Below are 15,034 nucleotides of genomic sequence, written 5' to 3'. Positions count from 1 at the left end.
GCACATGCTGTGGCGTTCGGCTACCACATAGATGCATCAAGGTATTAGCGTATTATACCAATTTTTCATTCACTTTCACCCCATCGGATTCATCCCCTCTTAATGGCTGTCTATATAAGCGATTGATACTAACAATCATGCTTCTATATGTCCATGCAGATAATATTGCCTAATTGTATTTGTAATAAATAATAATTAATGAAAATAATTTATATATGTCACCGGTTACAGCAAGTACAGCTATTAGGTTGCTTGTTGAAAATTGTTGTATATTTGTTAAAAGAAATGGATAGGCAAAAATCGTGAGAGGTCGTTGGGCAACCTCTCCAATCCACCATCTCCAAACCCTCCTCGCGTTGAATGAGGGAGATCCGAGACGGCGAGACTTCTTTCCCTTTCTTTCTTCTAGCAGCCACACAGCTACGTGCGCATACCAATACTGTTACAATCTTTCCCCATACGTGGAAACTACCCTCTGGATATCTTTCGATTTTAACGCGAAGAAAAAACGCAGAAAACTGCGTATGGCCACTGTCAGATAACCGTGCATTGTCAATGGAAACGTGTTAGGAATTTGGGGACACTCCATTACGAATGCTTTTGCCAATATTGATTGATCAGATTGAATACTGGCTCATTCTCGAATATAATTTCTATATACAGTGCTTATAATTATAGATAGTAGGTTTTTAAATTTTTCTCAAGACACTCGTTTAGATGGTAGCAGATAATTTCTTAAAGTGTTTTCTTAAAGATTCTGAACTAAGTCAGTGTTACGTGATCAAGTAGAAACTGAACGAGTCCACTCGATTATTTAAAAAGTCGTGGCGTTTCATTCCCCAGGGCGTATATACATATATACATATAATACTGAATAACGTTTTAAGATTCACTTTCGCTTTCCGTCTCGGCACGAGGATCTCAAATTTACCTCGTGGAGAGGAAACACGGGAATCCGTGGAAGTCAGAAAAAATGGGGCTTGTAAGCTGAGCGAATAATTTCTGAAAGTGAAGGTGGGGAGCGCCGGGCAAGCAATCTTTTGTCGGAGAATGCGCGAAGGAAACTTGTCTTTGCCAAGGAGGAGGGTGTATTTGACTTTGAAACGGGAAGTAAAAAAAAGTTTAAATTACAAAACAAAGTAAAAAACAAGTAGCCTACCTTGGGTAATTTAAACAAAAGGGACTACTCTGTCAATTTAATATTTTATTCAACCATAACTTTTTATACGGGTATAAAAAATTAGAGCAATCTCCCTCAAGTTGCAATTCTTAAAAATGTAATATTTCGCGATGTTATCCTTGTATTATCCTTATTATTGTATTTTATTCACGCAGCCATTTCTTTAACGATGATTTAAATTAAAGCTTTAACAGTAAAATGAATTAAATCTTCACCATTCAATATTTTCATCATCGATTGATACAGTTATTACAATTAACCTGTAGGTACAGCCTTTTTATCAGCCAATGCATGACTTTTTTATCGTTCTTTCATTCTTTTACTTGTTCTATTAAGTGACCCAGCTACTTTACTATTTACCACCTCGAAACTAGCTTGACTCGCGAAAGTCTGTCGTATAGATACGACAGAAGAAGGAGAGAGGGAGGTAGTGTGCGTAAAGAAGCGAAAAACGGAGAAGAAGAGGAGGAGAGAGAAAGATAGAAAAGAGAGGGCGTGCGATGCGCGAGAAAGGTCAGAGAAAGAGAGTCGAAATTCGCGGGATAGTGAAAGAGAGGGCGAATCCCGCGGGACTATCGACTGCCGAGTCCCGTGGGGCAAGTCGATACTCCAGGGACAGGCCGTCCTCCTCCTTTCGAGCAGTCCACCGCTTCCACCGCTTCTACCTCACCTCCTCACCTCCTCGTCACCTCTTTCCACCAGCTATAGCTTTCGAGTACTAAACACTCCGCGCAAGCGCTACTACGCAGTTTCACCCCTAACTTTTCATTTCCCACCAAAATACCACTGAACGTTCTTGTATCTTTTCATGCAAAACAACCAGAAATTATAATATCGCAAAGCATGCTATGATACATTAATCAATCTTATGGAAAGTATATTATTTGGCTAAAAAATTATTTATCCATTATTCGGGTAACTGCATTTTAATAATAATATACAATAGGATTAAATTATTATGTGCTCTCGAGGGAACAATAATCGTGCTTTTATTGCTAAAAAACAGCTGGCAGATTTTAATAACAAATTTCGCGGTGTTATAATTGACGGATATTACAGTCGGTCATGAGTGTATGGAGAGTAGTAATAATGTGCGGTTGAGCTGTCAGCAGCGTTCAGTTATTTAGCGGTTGAAGCCGTAGCAGCCGGCAATGTTGTCTAATTGTAACGACACCTCGGGGACCGGTATCAATCCTCGCACCAAGCAGCCATCCCGTCTCTTGCAGTACACACGCTGAAACGCCCAGGTACTTGCTTCTCTCTCAAGTATCCGCGGCAAACCTTTAGACGCTGTAAACCAAAAATACGACGACACTTTGTCGGTGCAGTCGCCTCTCGTACGTCTTCTTCTCCTCCTCTGGAACGAGGGAAAACTCAAGGAAGGAATAAAAAATTATAAGACGCTCCAACGCGTCCCCCAGTCACGTTTCCTCTTCAATCGAAAGCCCTATCGACTATTTTCCTATTTCGACCATTCTGCCGGGACTCTTAATCTTTTTGAAAGATACTTTCCCATCTCTCAACTGCTTTATTCTATTTCTTTCCAATAAACGAAATTTGACAGAATCACATAAAAAATGTACATACCCATTAGTCTGATACGATATGAATTCGAAACTTTTCTATAACCTGCATTATTCTTTTATAGCAGTTTGCTAATGTAAAGTGTTTCGCGAGAAAATTCTGCAATAAGTTTTCACATAATTCGATACAAATTTTATCTAATTCGATCGAGACGCGATGGGTAGGATCGTGCGTGTTACGTAATGTTGAAAAAGCATATTGGCCTAGTTGTAAGTTTATCGATGGCGGAGCAGGAGTGGAGGAATTGCAGCGCGGAGAAACCGAGCAAGTTGGCAGCGAGAATGCACATTTGTTTCATTGGCGAAGCTTCTGATATCGCTGTGGTTCTCGCAGCAACATCGGTAGAAAGGCAGGCAGGCGGGCAGGCAGCATTATCTTTCAGTGAGGGTGAGAGAGGGCGAATGCCCTCCCCATGAGATCACCATGGCAACCCCTACACGGCCCGCCACGGCGTCGTGTCCTGCGTGCTCCCGTGTCCTGCCAGCATGGCGACTGCTAACCTCCCAAACTCCAACATCAACAACGATAACCAACCATTTCTACCATTCTCTTACCTATTCTCCTTTTCTTCGCTTCTTACCCCGCTCTTCATTTCTCTCGTCCTTTCCATCTTTCTCCCCCAACCCCCACCCCCTCTCCTCTCTATTCAACTTGGCGCAATCTTCTCTCACATTTGCAATACCGCTGCATATCATTGGCCGTCAATAATAGCTAGCAATTATCGTCAAATGATTTTTCCGATGACTGATTGACTATAAAAATCAGCCATTTTTTTTTCTCAATAAATTTCACTTTGACAAAGCATACGAAAGAAAATTTTGCACAATAGAAAGAATGACATTAATTGTGCAGAGTGGAAGAATATGTACATACGTTCGCTCAGTTGCGCACTCCCCCATTCATCGGTGCCGAAGAACGTCCACAGGGAGGAATTAAAAACATAGCCCGAAGGAAAATTAAGACATATTTTTTAATAAAGCGCGATAACGATCTCGTTCATGTGGTAACTTTGTTCACGAAGGAACTTTTGCGGTTCTCGTCCGTATAATTGCCCAGTCTAATGCATTGGCTGACAGTAATGCCGGAAAACTTTAGGAATTGCCTGCAGGCAATTCTTCTCGCCATCAAGGTGAAAAAATTAGTTTTCTTTCTTTATTAACGTCAATTAGCAGTTTTCAGAGAGATTCTCCGTTGTTCTTTATCGGACCGCGACTCGTGTGAAAACATATACATATATATATATGTATATACAATAGCTACAGATATGTAATCTGTTAAATGCATAAAAAGCAAAAGCATTTAAGATAGCGAGGAGGGAAAATGGAAAGGGAGTCGCGGAGGGGTAGGGCTCTCGAGCGTGCCAGAGTTACGGATTTTACGGAGTTTCAAACTAGGCGCACTTCTGAAAGCTGACTAGGGCTTCCCCTGTTAACGGTAGGTGCCGCCGACGCACGCCGTCGCTGCTCGCTGAAGGAGAGGTACGTTAGGAGTCCCTCTCGGTAAGCCTGTTACGAAGACTCGCGAGTTTCCTCAAAGGAGCCGCGAATATTAAAATCACATTTTAGCCTCCCCAGTTCGACGAGAAACTTCCGTGACCGGCCAATGAAGTTATCCGAGATTAAACGAGCCTCTCTATTGGCAACCAACACCGCTACACTATTTAATGCATTCGTGTGCTTATAGCGATAAAACAGTTCTCGACTCCAACAGAATTTTCTCTCTATTGCATTGATTAATAAATTATAATCCGCTTTCGCTAACTTTTCCACCTCTTAAAACAATTATTTTCATATTCCACGGGGCTTATGCATATAATATAAATTCATTTTGATTAATGGTCAATTATCCATCAATTGCATCTCGCGTGGTCTACATCTCGTAGCTTTAATTTTTAAAGAAATCTCGTTTTGGAACAATTAATCGCGAGTGCAAATCAATAAATCGATTAAAGAGAAAGAAAGTTTTTCACGAGGAATTATATGATATTTCATTTATCCGCGGTAAATAAAAGAATTGGAAGCTCGAGAAGGAAAAACCTAAAATAGGCCACAGGACAACATGGCATTCGCAGGGATAATATGTATACCTTAGGTATGTAGTGTATGTTCCATTGTACATGTGTACGATGCTCTCCCCTAAAAGCCGGCGAGAGCATGCGCGCGACTTACAGTGGTTTTTGTCGATATTTGACAGCATTCAAAAGGTAACTTGAGAAGCTCCTAACCATTTTGGACGAAGCCCTGGGTCTCCTAGTATCTAAATGCTCGCATTAATAAATCGCGCGCTTATACGCGCATAAATACGAAAGCTCCGTTTCGCCTTTTTATTCTTGCTAACTTAGTTTACACCACCGGCAACTCTGATGCGTTTATGAAAATGGTACGCGCCTTGTCCAAGCGCGGCGTGCGCCCAAGGCACTCTGAGGGATAATTTCGCAATTTACCGGAGCGCCGCGTCACATTTCAGATATCCGGACATTCTAGAAATGTGGATTTTAATCTCCTCTCCCTCTTCCTACACTCTTGTTATACATCATTACACGAATACCAACGCGAACATTCAACTGCCACGCTACATTACCGCATTAGATTTTTACCAAAAATCTTCACAATATGATTGTGATACGATATACTATTGTCATCATCTTTATTTATAAATCATATACTATTTCTAGCATATAAGCTCTTTCGATATACCTTTCAAAACACGCAATGTTTATTTAATCCGTATCGGTCCAAGAGGACACAAATTTTATTATTTGTCAGAACAAAATTAATAGCAACTGCCAACTATAATACTATATTGCGATACATGGTAAATCGTAGCTTGATGCGTCGTACGTGGAGGACAAATCCAGTTACGGCTGCCGGCCTCTCAAGCCGTCTTGTCGCTAATATGATAGACTGCTATTAGGGGTATCTCGCTATCGTATAGGGATGGCATGGCTGTAAGTAGGTAAGGGAGGGAGGGAGGGAGGGAGGGAGGGAGGGAGAGAGAGAGAGAGAGAGAGAGAGAGAGGAAGGATGGATTGGCTATACAAGGCACGGAGGCCACGACAAGGTGCGTTAGTTTGGACCAAGCTAGTAGCTAGTAAGACGTATTACTTAGGTATAAATTATGCAGTGTTTCGGTAGTACTTGTACCCGAATAGCCTCAACTCCTCCATCCTGCCTTAGAACTTTGGCAAATGCTTCTCTACTCGGCTCAAACTTGATTAACTTACCGCTTTTACACACAGTCGAGCGTTTGATTTCTCTTGTAAACAGTGAGGCATGTACTTAGATAATCCCAAATATTGGCGACTGTAAATAATAACTCGTGGACCAGTAAAGTAATTATTATTTTTTGAAGAATAGCAAACTAGCTATTGGGTACTCGGGGAATTCATCAGAGTCTCCAAGTAAGAGGAAAGTAAGGAAGACTAAACCTATAGATATAGGTAAAATTTGTGAAGCATCAGTGGGTCAGGTGCACAAAGTTAATCTTTGCGAATTTTAAGTTAAACGTAATATTATATACATCGGATGGATTTCCTTCTCTAGTTAAAAGCTTTATATCCTTGTGGAATGATTTCCTGAATTAGCCGATAGCTAGATGCGATCCTTCTTAGCCGTTTCCTATCTATAATACTTCCTGAGGGAGCTGGAGGAACCGAAGCAATGAGTTGGAGGATGCTGGATGACGACGGTGCAGGCAGCAAGGCAAGAAGCAGGCAGGTATAGGCAGGGGACAGGAGGTGGTGGTAAGGCTGGTGCAGGGGGCGTAATGGAGGCTGGTTAAACATTAAGCATCCCCTGATACCTTGCTAACCCCTTACTAACCCCAGTTAAGGTGTATGCAAGGTATACAGCTCTAGGTGGTTTCCTATACTTTACGGACCTCCGTATACATTCTTACTAATTGACATCCCGCGAGTCTGCATTATGCACCCACGGTTACTCCCAAATGTTTTCTTACATATGCATATGCATGCATCCCCATAGCAGATTGCTGAATTTCGATAGGGATGCAGATTTAACGTTAACCCATCATATTCTCATATGGATGGATGTGGCTAAATTTATCCATTCCCCCGTAATAGTAGCTCCGCGCAGGGCTCCACCTTCGTTAAAAGCTGCACGAGGAATCCATAAAGAGCTAATTCGTTTGACAGTCACGGATGGTAATAGGAATAGTACCCCAAAGGGTACTTTCTCAGCCACACGGTCAATAGGGCTTTCTAGCACGGGTCGGTCGTATTAATAGGTGATTAGTACATCGTGGAATACGCCCCACGTTCTGCTGAGTACTCGAGATCCCCGGAATCTCGCTTCCTCGAGGTTTCCTTCTCCTGCTGCTGCTTTGTGGAAACGAGGAGAGGGCCTTCGCCAAAGGGGCAGTCCCTAATGAATCTTGTAGAAACTAAGGATCACCTTTCCCAAGCAGTATATGTAGCGATCCGTGCGGTATCATGGGATCTCGCTGATAATTGTCCGGAATGCCTGCCAGGTTCCCTTTATATACATATATTATACATACCTATAGACAATGGACAAATATCAGCGGTCAATTCAAAGAAACGAGAAACAGGTGATGCGAGCTGATGAGTTATCGATCGAGTCGAGTCAAGGATATACTACACGTGCATGCGTGCATGCCTTTTCACTTGTGGATAAATGAGAATGTAACGATGCCAGTGAAAGAAAGGAGATACGCGCAATCCGAAAGTCTTTCTGCCGAATTTACGCCACGTTATATCCGCTCTTTTATGGTGAAGTCGATAGGGGACGCGTACACCAGGAGCTGAAAACATGATTAAAGATTCCCCGACGTGGGAGAAAATGGATTTCTGATACGCGTAATGCCACCCTATTTGGAACTATTACGCCTAAGTCCCCGAATAAGCTCCCTATATCCATTCAACCCCTGCTGAAAATATATTTACTAGATCAGCGCGAGTGGAGTGGGGGTGCTGCGGAATACTTATGGCCCACGCTCCTACGGACTATCGGCTATCGCGTAAACAGTCAGCTGCTGCCGGGATCGAGTCTTCGAGAAAGATTTTCCACGATGGCAACGCGATACTTGCATGCATGCTTGCGGCTCGCGGCGCTTCGGAAATCAATAAATCGAGTACGTTTCGTAGGTTCGCTAAAGCAATTAGCGAAAACAGACGATCCTTGAAATGTGTTCCATTTTAAATTGGCATTACGGGGAGCGTAAGTGAAGCCACGCAGTTTGGCGAGAAAAATCGCTAATTGGTACATGCGGGGAACAAATAACTGCTACGCTAGTGCCGATGATTTATTGCAAGGTTTGATTGAATTCATCGACTTTGTTTGCACGAGCTTTACCAGAGTGCTCCCTCTTTTCTCCACTCTGACTCTATATTTTTCTTTCTTCTTTTTTTCCACTCTACCTATTACTTGGTCGGCATGTTCATTCTCCGTACAGTATATGGTAAAGTGACCCACTGCAAAACTGAAAATTCCGAACAGTCTATACCGAACGCGCTCCCTCTGTATATATACCCGCGCGCTTATAACGCTATACACTTTCGCTCTTTCCCTCTGGCTTATTCTGCTTCGGTTTAGCCCTTCTCGCTCTTTCGTTGATTCGATTCATCGCATTTTATCCAAGCTAATGAAAAAAGGCATGTCGGCTGGAAACTGAATTTCGGATGATATTTATTCTGTGTCAATTCGTTAGTGGACGAACAGCAGCTTTCGCATTAATACCATCGGATAGGGATAATATATATAGATGTACGCATTGAAAACCCGATGTAGTTGTTTCATTTTTTCGATGCTTGTACATGATATGGATATTTTGAATATCGCAACAAATAGCACTCTCAATTATAAACTATTTCTAAAATTTGATAAAAGTCGTATAGATATAGCAGTTTTTATTTTCGTGTTATTCGATCGAATCTAAGATAGTTGGAGTATTAAACTTTTGAAGAAAATTCAATTGCGATTGCAAGGGACAGCTATTACATAGAGCCAGTATGGGAATCTAACGGATGCTACTGTCTACTATTGAGAATAAATTCGAGTCGTTGAAACTGGCGCGAATTCGCTCGCGGGGACTATAGCCGAGGAAGAAAAATCTAATAGACGCTTGAAATCGAGTTTGAGTCCCCGTAAGAAAGTACTAGGCGTTACGCGCCCGCTACACCCTCTCTCGATACCGGGTTGACGCCCCATCAGACCAACTCGGAGAGTGAAATCTCCAGTTCGCATTTGAATCAGTCGCTAACACAATCCATTAGCCTCTAACAGCCAATACTTTGAAGACGATATGGAGGAAAACGACTTAGCGAAAAAAAGACGCCGACGTAGAAACGTGAAAACATGCCGGGGTTCCGATACAACCTAGTACACGGTGTCGCGAATGATTAATGTTATCATGTGTAAGCTTTTCGTCGTAAAAGCAGCAGGGATTTTAAATGCTATAATGCGACCTCTTTATAGCGTACCTTTTTTTCGTCGACACAGCTGGTCCTCTTATCCTATGCGAACTTTCAATCAATCTTTCTCACTTATTTTCCCTTTTCTCCTCAACTTTCGCGAAATATAATTTTCAACCAGCAAAATTCGACGTTACGTAGATTGATAAAAATTGATTGGGGTAAAAGTTTGAATTTGTTCGATTAGAAAACGGAAGTAAAGTGAAATAACAGTGGCGGTGTAGCGAGCGAGAACGGTTACCGCGTCGTTTCCGTTGTCGTTGGCATCGTTAAAGGACCGTTTTACGTTCACAGTGGCGCAGGAAGGGAGAGTACAGCGTAACCCGTACAGTGGTGCTATGTAACAGTGGCCGTATAGAGCCGTACAGAAAGGAGCGAGGGAGAGAGGGAGAGAGGGAGAGAGAGAGAGAGAGAGAGAGAGAGAGAGTTGGCTAAAGTGCAGAGTGCGGAGGGTCGATTGCGTTCGTATTTGCGAGAAACTCGATGGTGGTGGCGTCATCGTCGCCACCGACGACGACGATGACGACGAAGATGTTGTTGGTGGTGGTAGGAATAGCAGTGGAGGTGCGCCTCCAGCGAAGCAGAGACATCGTCGTCGTGTTTAGAGAAAGATTCACGACGCTGATAAGCTCTACTACAATGCTTTGAATACCTATCCAGCATTCCGATACAATCTTACCGCTCTCTAAGAGTAAACGAAATTAAATTCTCTGCAGCCTATACCCAATACACCTACCAGCTGACTATTCTATCCACCCCCCCCCCCCACTCCGCTATCTTCGTCCTATCGCGAATAACCCGCCGACTATCTTACGCTTTAGATGAATGTGAGCTCGCGCAATCGAAATTGATCCAACTTTTTTCTATTCGCTTCCTGCACCTCTGCTCGATTCACCTCTCCCTCCGATTTTTCTTTTGCGCCTCTTTTCCTTATTTTAAACCTCCAAAATCGCATTTGCTACCTTTTTTTGTTGCTTTGCTTGTACAGCTATCGTATACTCTATTTTTTCATATGGAAACTTTGAATAGTTAATCGATAAGCGTAGCGCACTTGAAAGATGAGATAATCTTCCGTAATATCCGTGTTGCGCAATTAACAGATTTGGCCAGCTGGACTACTGCAGGTTCTGCGATTACTGGGTGTAAAGCAAAGGGGATTAACGAATCCGATAATGGGAGTGGGAAATGTTTGCTCGAGTTTGCCGAGGGACGTTGTCTTTGTGGAATGAATAAAGCAAGTAAAGAGCAAATTTTGTCCTATACATATGTGTGTGTGTATGGTTGTAACGCGTGAAATATAAGAAAGATGAAAGAAAATCATTTTTAAATCTAGGGAGAATAAAGATGAAGGTAGGTGGTGGAGAGGAGGGGGAAGGGGGGGGGAGGATGTAGATGTATGATTGTACGGTGAATATAGTAACGAGTTAAACGCGGTTGACACGATTGAAGAAATAACAGGAAGGGCTCCCGGTTGATTTCTTTGCGTGAAAAGGGAGGCAAGAAAGTGCACTCAAAGTATACGTTTGATTTTTCCTTGGAGTAGCAGCTCCCTGCGCTTCGCAAGGATATGACAATGGCTTCCCAAGGGAGGGAAGGCCTACCAGCCACCCAGAAAACCTTTCTTTCCTTCCTTCTTATTCGAGCGACTTGCCGCGCCGCACCGCCACAGCGCCGTCTCGGCCCTCCTGATTGTTTCCTACGCGTCTACCGCTTCCCCTCTCCCCCTGCACATCCCTCTCGCTCCCTATCCTCACCACCACACCCTCTTACCCAACACTTCCTATACCATCGACCACCCCTTTCTTCTCTCCGCACTCCCGTGCAAGCCAAAGCTAGAGCCCCGCGCCGAAAAATTTTCCCCGAATTCAATATCACTCGATATTCTACATAATTCATGAAAATTGAGCCGTCGGCTTTTTGCCCGGATCCCTCCGACCACCCACCGACCCCCCCCCCCCCCCTCCCTCCAGCTTCTCACCGCCCCTCGCACAACTTTCTTTCCTCCATCGCAATGTTGTATATACCGTCTCGCCTGAAACTTGAGCACACGTACACCTCAATCCAACTGTCTTCAGACATTTCTTCTCCTCTTTCCTTTTTGTCCTACTCCACATACGACCATCTATCGACGTCAACGCGTTCAAGGACCCGCTGACTCTTGTCTATCCTGCAAACTCTCTCTCCAATATACTGAAAGCTCCCTAAAAATACTTCGACTTACACGTCGAGCCGTATATCTACCTATTGCGAGTTCCAAGACAAATTGTTCGGAATACCTGTGCACGTGCATATATAGTACACATACTCGAGTTTACTGATTCTGAGAAAATCTATATGTAGCGAAGCACAATGGGCGTTGGTGATTTTGGTTCTTCGGCCCTCATCCGACCATGTATAACGTCACTGACTTATCGTCTTCGCGTGTATAGAAAAACGAATCGTGTGACATTTCGGTCAAGCCGAGTAAAAATAACCGCGTACGTTTTCTCAAACAGAGGTAATAACTATAGGTGGGTCCTAAAGGTCGAGTAGCACGTACTTGAGAGTTTAATCTAGAGAAATGGTGAATAATAGATGATACTAGTGCGGGCCCACGATTGGCTTATACACTATTCAGACATGCTTTCCGGCCAAGTTCGCGTTCTAATTAAGTTCTCGGCGTTGAAGAGCGTTAAGCACCTTGTCAAGCGTTTAACCCCCGGTCCCTTTTCTGTTTTCAGCTTCTTCCTCAAGTTCTTCCTAAAGTGCAACCAAAACTGTCTTAAGAATGCTGGCAACCCACGGGACATGAGACGCTTTCAGGTGAGTTCAAAGTACCACTTTAATAAAAATTATATAGGTTTAAGTAGAAGGTGGTTTTACAACAGCTGCGCTTATTGCTCGTTTAAGGGTGATTAATTTAGGAGTTGGCGTTGAATGTGTAATCTGCACGGTGAAATGCATCGGTGGGGGTCGATTATGATTGTCAGCGATACCGCTCAATAATTTCGCGTGAAAAAATATAGTCTTCCTGCTGCTATAGGGCTTCGAGTAAAATAATTTTTGCGTAATGTCAAAAAGTAGCTGTCTCGACTGTTCTACTCACGTAAAACTTCTTGCCTAGTCGAGTCACGAATAGCAAAATTATGGAAGCGAAGAGGAGAATGCCAAGAATTCTGCACTTCGTCATAGGAGGAGGAGTAGGGGGAGCTTGTGACGTCAGTTATTCTGAAGAAAACAGTTATTTTTTCATTTGTGTAAAGCAGCTATTTCTTGATGGGCATCGGGCGACGTTGAAAATTGAGAGTCGAATCCAGGAGACTTGTAATTCAAGGGGCTGGCAATTAGCTCTCCGTGCTATCAGTCACCCCCTTTTACCCTTTATCCGGTATAACAGCCCCTACCATTATTTCGTCGACCGTATCTCGTGTTCTACGGCCTCATCTGGCCAGAGACAAAAGACAGAATTAAAAAATAAATTGCCAGAAACTACGTCGCGCCTCTCCTTCTAAATTCGATCTTTTCAGTTTCACTTTTCATTTTCCTATATATATATATATATTAATATTCACCTTCTCACCTATACTCTTTGTGGTACAATCAGAAAGAAAAGACAATTTGTCAAATAAAGCGTATATTTACCTCTTACATCTTATTTGTTCGAGCTCCGAGTAAACGTAATTAAAGGTAAATTAAAGGACTTGGATATTTAATCCTTGGCTCCGGATTCAGCTTTTCTTTCTCTCCATTATTAGTTTGAGTATTTTCCTCTAGCAGTGCCATTTTCACGCACACCGTGCAGAGGCGCTGGAACCAAAATTAAAATACTTATTGGAGTTCCAAATTTCTTTCGGAATAGCTTATTGCCAAAAGTTGCGAATTAAAATTTCAACAGACCGCCCACACGAAAATTTCTCTTCGCTTTATTGAGAGGCGAAGGCGGTCGCTTCGCAACTTGCCGGAAGGTTACTCGTTCAAGTAACGTGCCAAGTGGTCATAGCAGTCAACTGAGAAACTTTCAACAAAGGGAGAAAAGTCTACTGAAAAATTTCTATTTTGTGATCAGGCTCGTCAATTCTTTTTTATTTCTGAGAGAACTTTTAGCATAGGCCGTCTCGCTCGCGCGAAGCTCGTAAGAGAGATAAACTGTAAGAGCGAAGCACGCAGTTTTTGATTTGATATTCTTGGAATTAAAAAGCGTAGATTACGGAGGTGATAAGACAGCTTCATCCGGCAAAGTTTTATATACGTGGGATGAAAATTTGGTGAATGCTCGATAAAAGAGAGGGGAGGGGAGGGAGTGGGACTTGGGGACTGCATTCATCGTGCAGAAACTACTTTTAACGCAACAAGTGCCCTTGCAGCAAGGTCGTCGATGTTCGTAACAGTGTCTCACGCCGGCCAATTTCAATCTTCTCTAACAGGTGGTCATTTCCACGCAAGTCGGGGTGGAGGGGCCATTACTGGCCGTCTCGGACAACATGTTCGTCCACAACAACAGCAAGCATGGCCGTAGAGCGAAGCGATTGGACTCCAACGATCCCAGCGAGTACAATGGTGAGTATGATCGAACAAACCATCAAACGACCGACTAACGTTAAGCGCTGGCTTTCACAAAACTACCTTCCTCTCAACTTTCGCTTCTCACAATTATTACGTCATCATATCGCGTCACACAGTTCATTCTTCATATCCGCTTAGACTGGTTATCTCGATGTTCGCTGATAGCTAAAGCCAAAACTCTTCGCTATGTTCACAGAAGCAATGTACCGCAACGCGGATGGAACGATACTTTACAGAGGTGATTATAATCATAATGCAAGATTAAATCAGCCTAACTCGGGTAATCGAGTTTAAGCGGTCTTCTCCTTGCTCGACTCCCTCTCTCCTCTATTTATATATACCCTACAATTATTTACTATCTCAATCCCCATTAAAACACTCCATTCAAACCGACAAGATTTGCACTTATCAATGAACAAACTCGACTAGAAATTTGATAAGAAATGCTCGTGGGGCTCATGCAGCAGTGCTTATTGGCTGGTATATTAAAATTGTGGCGAAAATCTCTTGAAGCGTTATTTAATCAATTCGCGTTATTTGTATCGGAGGAAAATTGATTTTTACTCAAAACAGAAGAAGGAGATACTGCGCGAGGTGAAACGTAGAATCTTGAAGAAAAAAGTGTGGGTTTTTCTTGTAGATGGGTATAACGACTGGAGGGTCGTAGGAGGGCTGGGATCGTAAGGGGGCGTAGAGGACTGGGAAGGGAGGATAGGATATAAGGAGTCATAGGGCAATTCAGCAAAGTTTGGCTTCGGCCGCGCATACAAACGGCTGATATCTCGCTAGCACCCCTCGACTGCGCTTCCCCCTTACTTCTTTTTCTCCCTTTTCTTTTTCCATCCTCTATTTTTGCTTCCTACAATTCCTCCCTCTAACTGCGAGCAGGATGTAAATCAATGGAGTGCGGAAAAACGAAAGCTTCCTACTTCATTTTCTTTTGGCTTCGACTTTCACAAGACTTCTTCCACTTTCATGCTTTATCTCCCATTCCGTCTCCATTATTCCAATCTTTTCTACTTCCCACTTCTCTCGTCTCATCGAAACTCCAATTTTTACTCCATTATAACTCTCTTATCATTTCGTCCTTCACTGACCCCGCAAATGCATAGCTGCATGGAAAGTGCAATAGATTGCTCTCTGCTATATTTTTCTTTCTTTCCCAAACTCTCTATCTCTCACTGTCCTCTCTCTCTCTCTCTCTCTCTCTCGTAGCTATCCTTGCCCATTTTCCCCGTGGCTGCCGCAGCACTCTGGTTTGTGAATGCTAAGTTTAA

At 43.0% G+C, this 15,034-nt stretch overlaps 1 protein-coding gene across 9 annotated transcripts in view; it reads left to right on the top strand.

Moving 5' to 3' along the window:
• Positions 1 to 15,034, top strand: part of kn (EBF transcription factor knot) — a 72,633-nt gene that overhangs the window by 50,079 nt on the left and 7,520 nt on the right. For 7 of the 9 annotated variants that reach the window (XR_010824185.1, XR_010824189.1, XR_010824186.1 and 4 more), the window contains 3 exons: positions 11,936 to 12,017; positions 13,619 to 13,751; positions 13,954 to 13,995. Coding sequence is in view for 4 of the 9 variants with exons in the window: in XM_066742701.1 (XP_066598798.1) it covers positions 11,936 to 12,017; positions 13,619 to 13,751; positions 13,954 to 13,995 (257 nt within the window). In the remaining 5 variants the exon portion in view is untranslated. The remainder of the gene's footprint in view (positions 1 to 11,935; positions 12,018 to 13,618; positions 13,752 to 13,953; positions 13,996 to 15,034) is intronic. The other 2 variants (XR_010824188.1, XM_066742704.1) reach the window with 1 other exon arrangement.

The sequence above is a fragment of the Prorops nasuta genome, unplaced genomic scaffold, assembly GCF_024137725.1.
Source record: "Prorops nasuta isolate Cenicafe-Biocafe unplaced genomic scaffold, Cenicafe_Pnas_1.2 PNAS00030, whole genome shotgun sequence".
NCBI lineage: Eukaryota > Metazoa > Arthropoda > Insecta > Hymenoptera > Bethylidae > Prorops > Prorops nasuta.
Note: the sequence above shows the minus strand (reverse complement) of the source record. Positions and strands in the feature narration are given on the sequence as shown.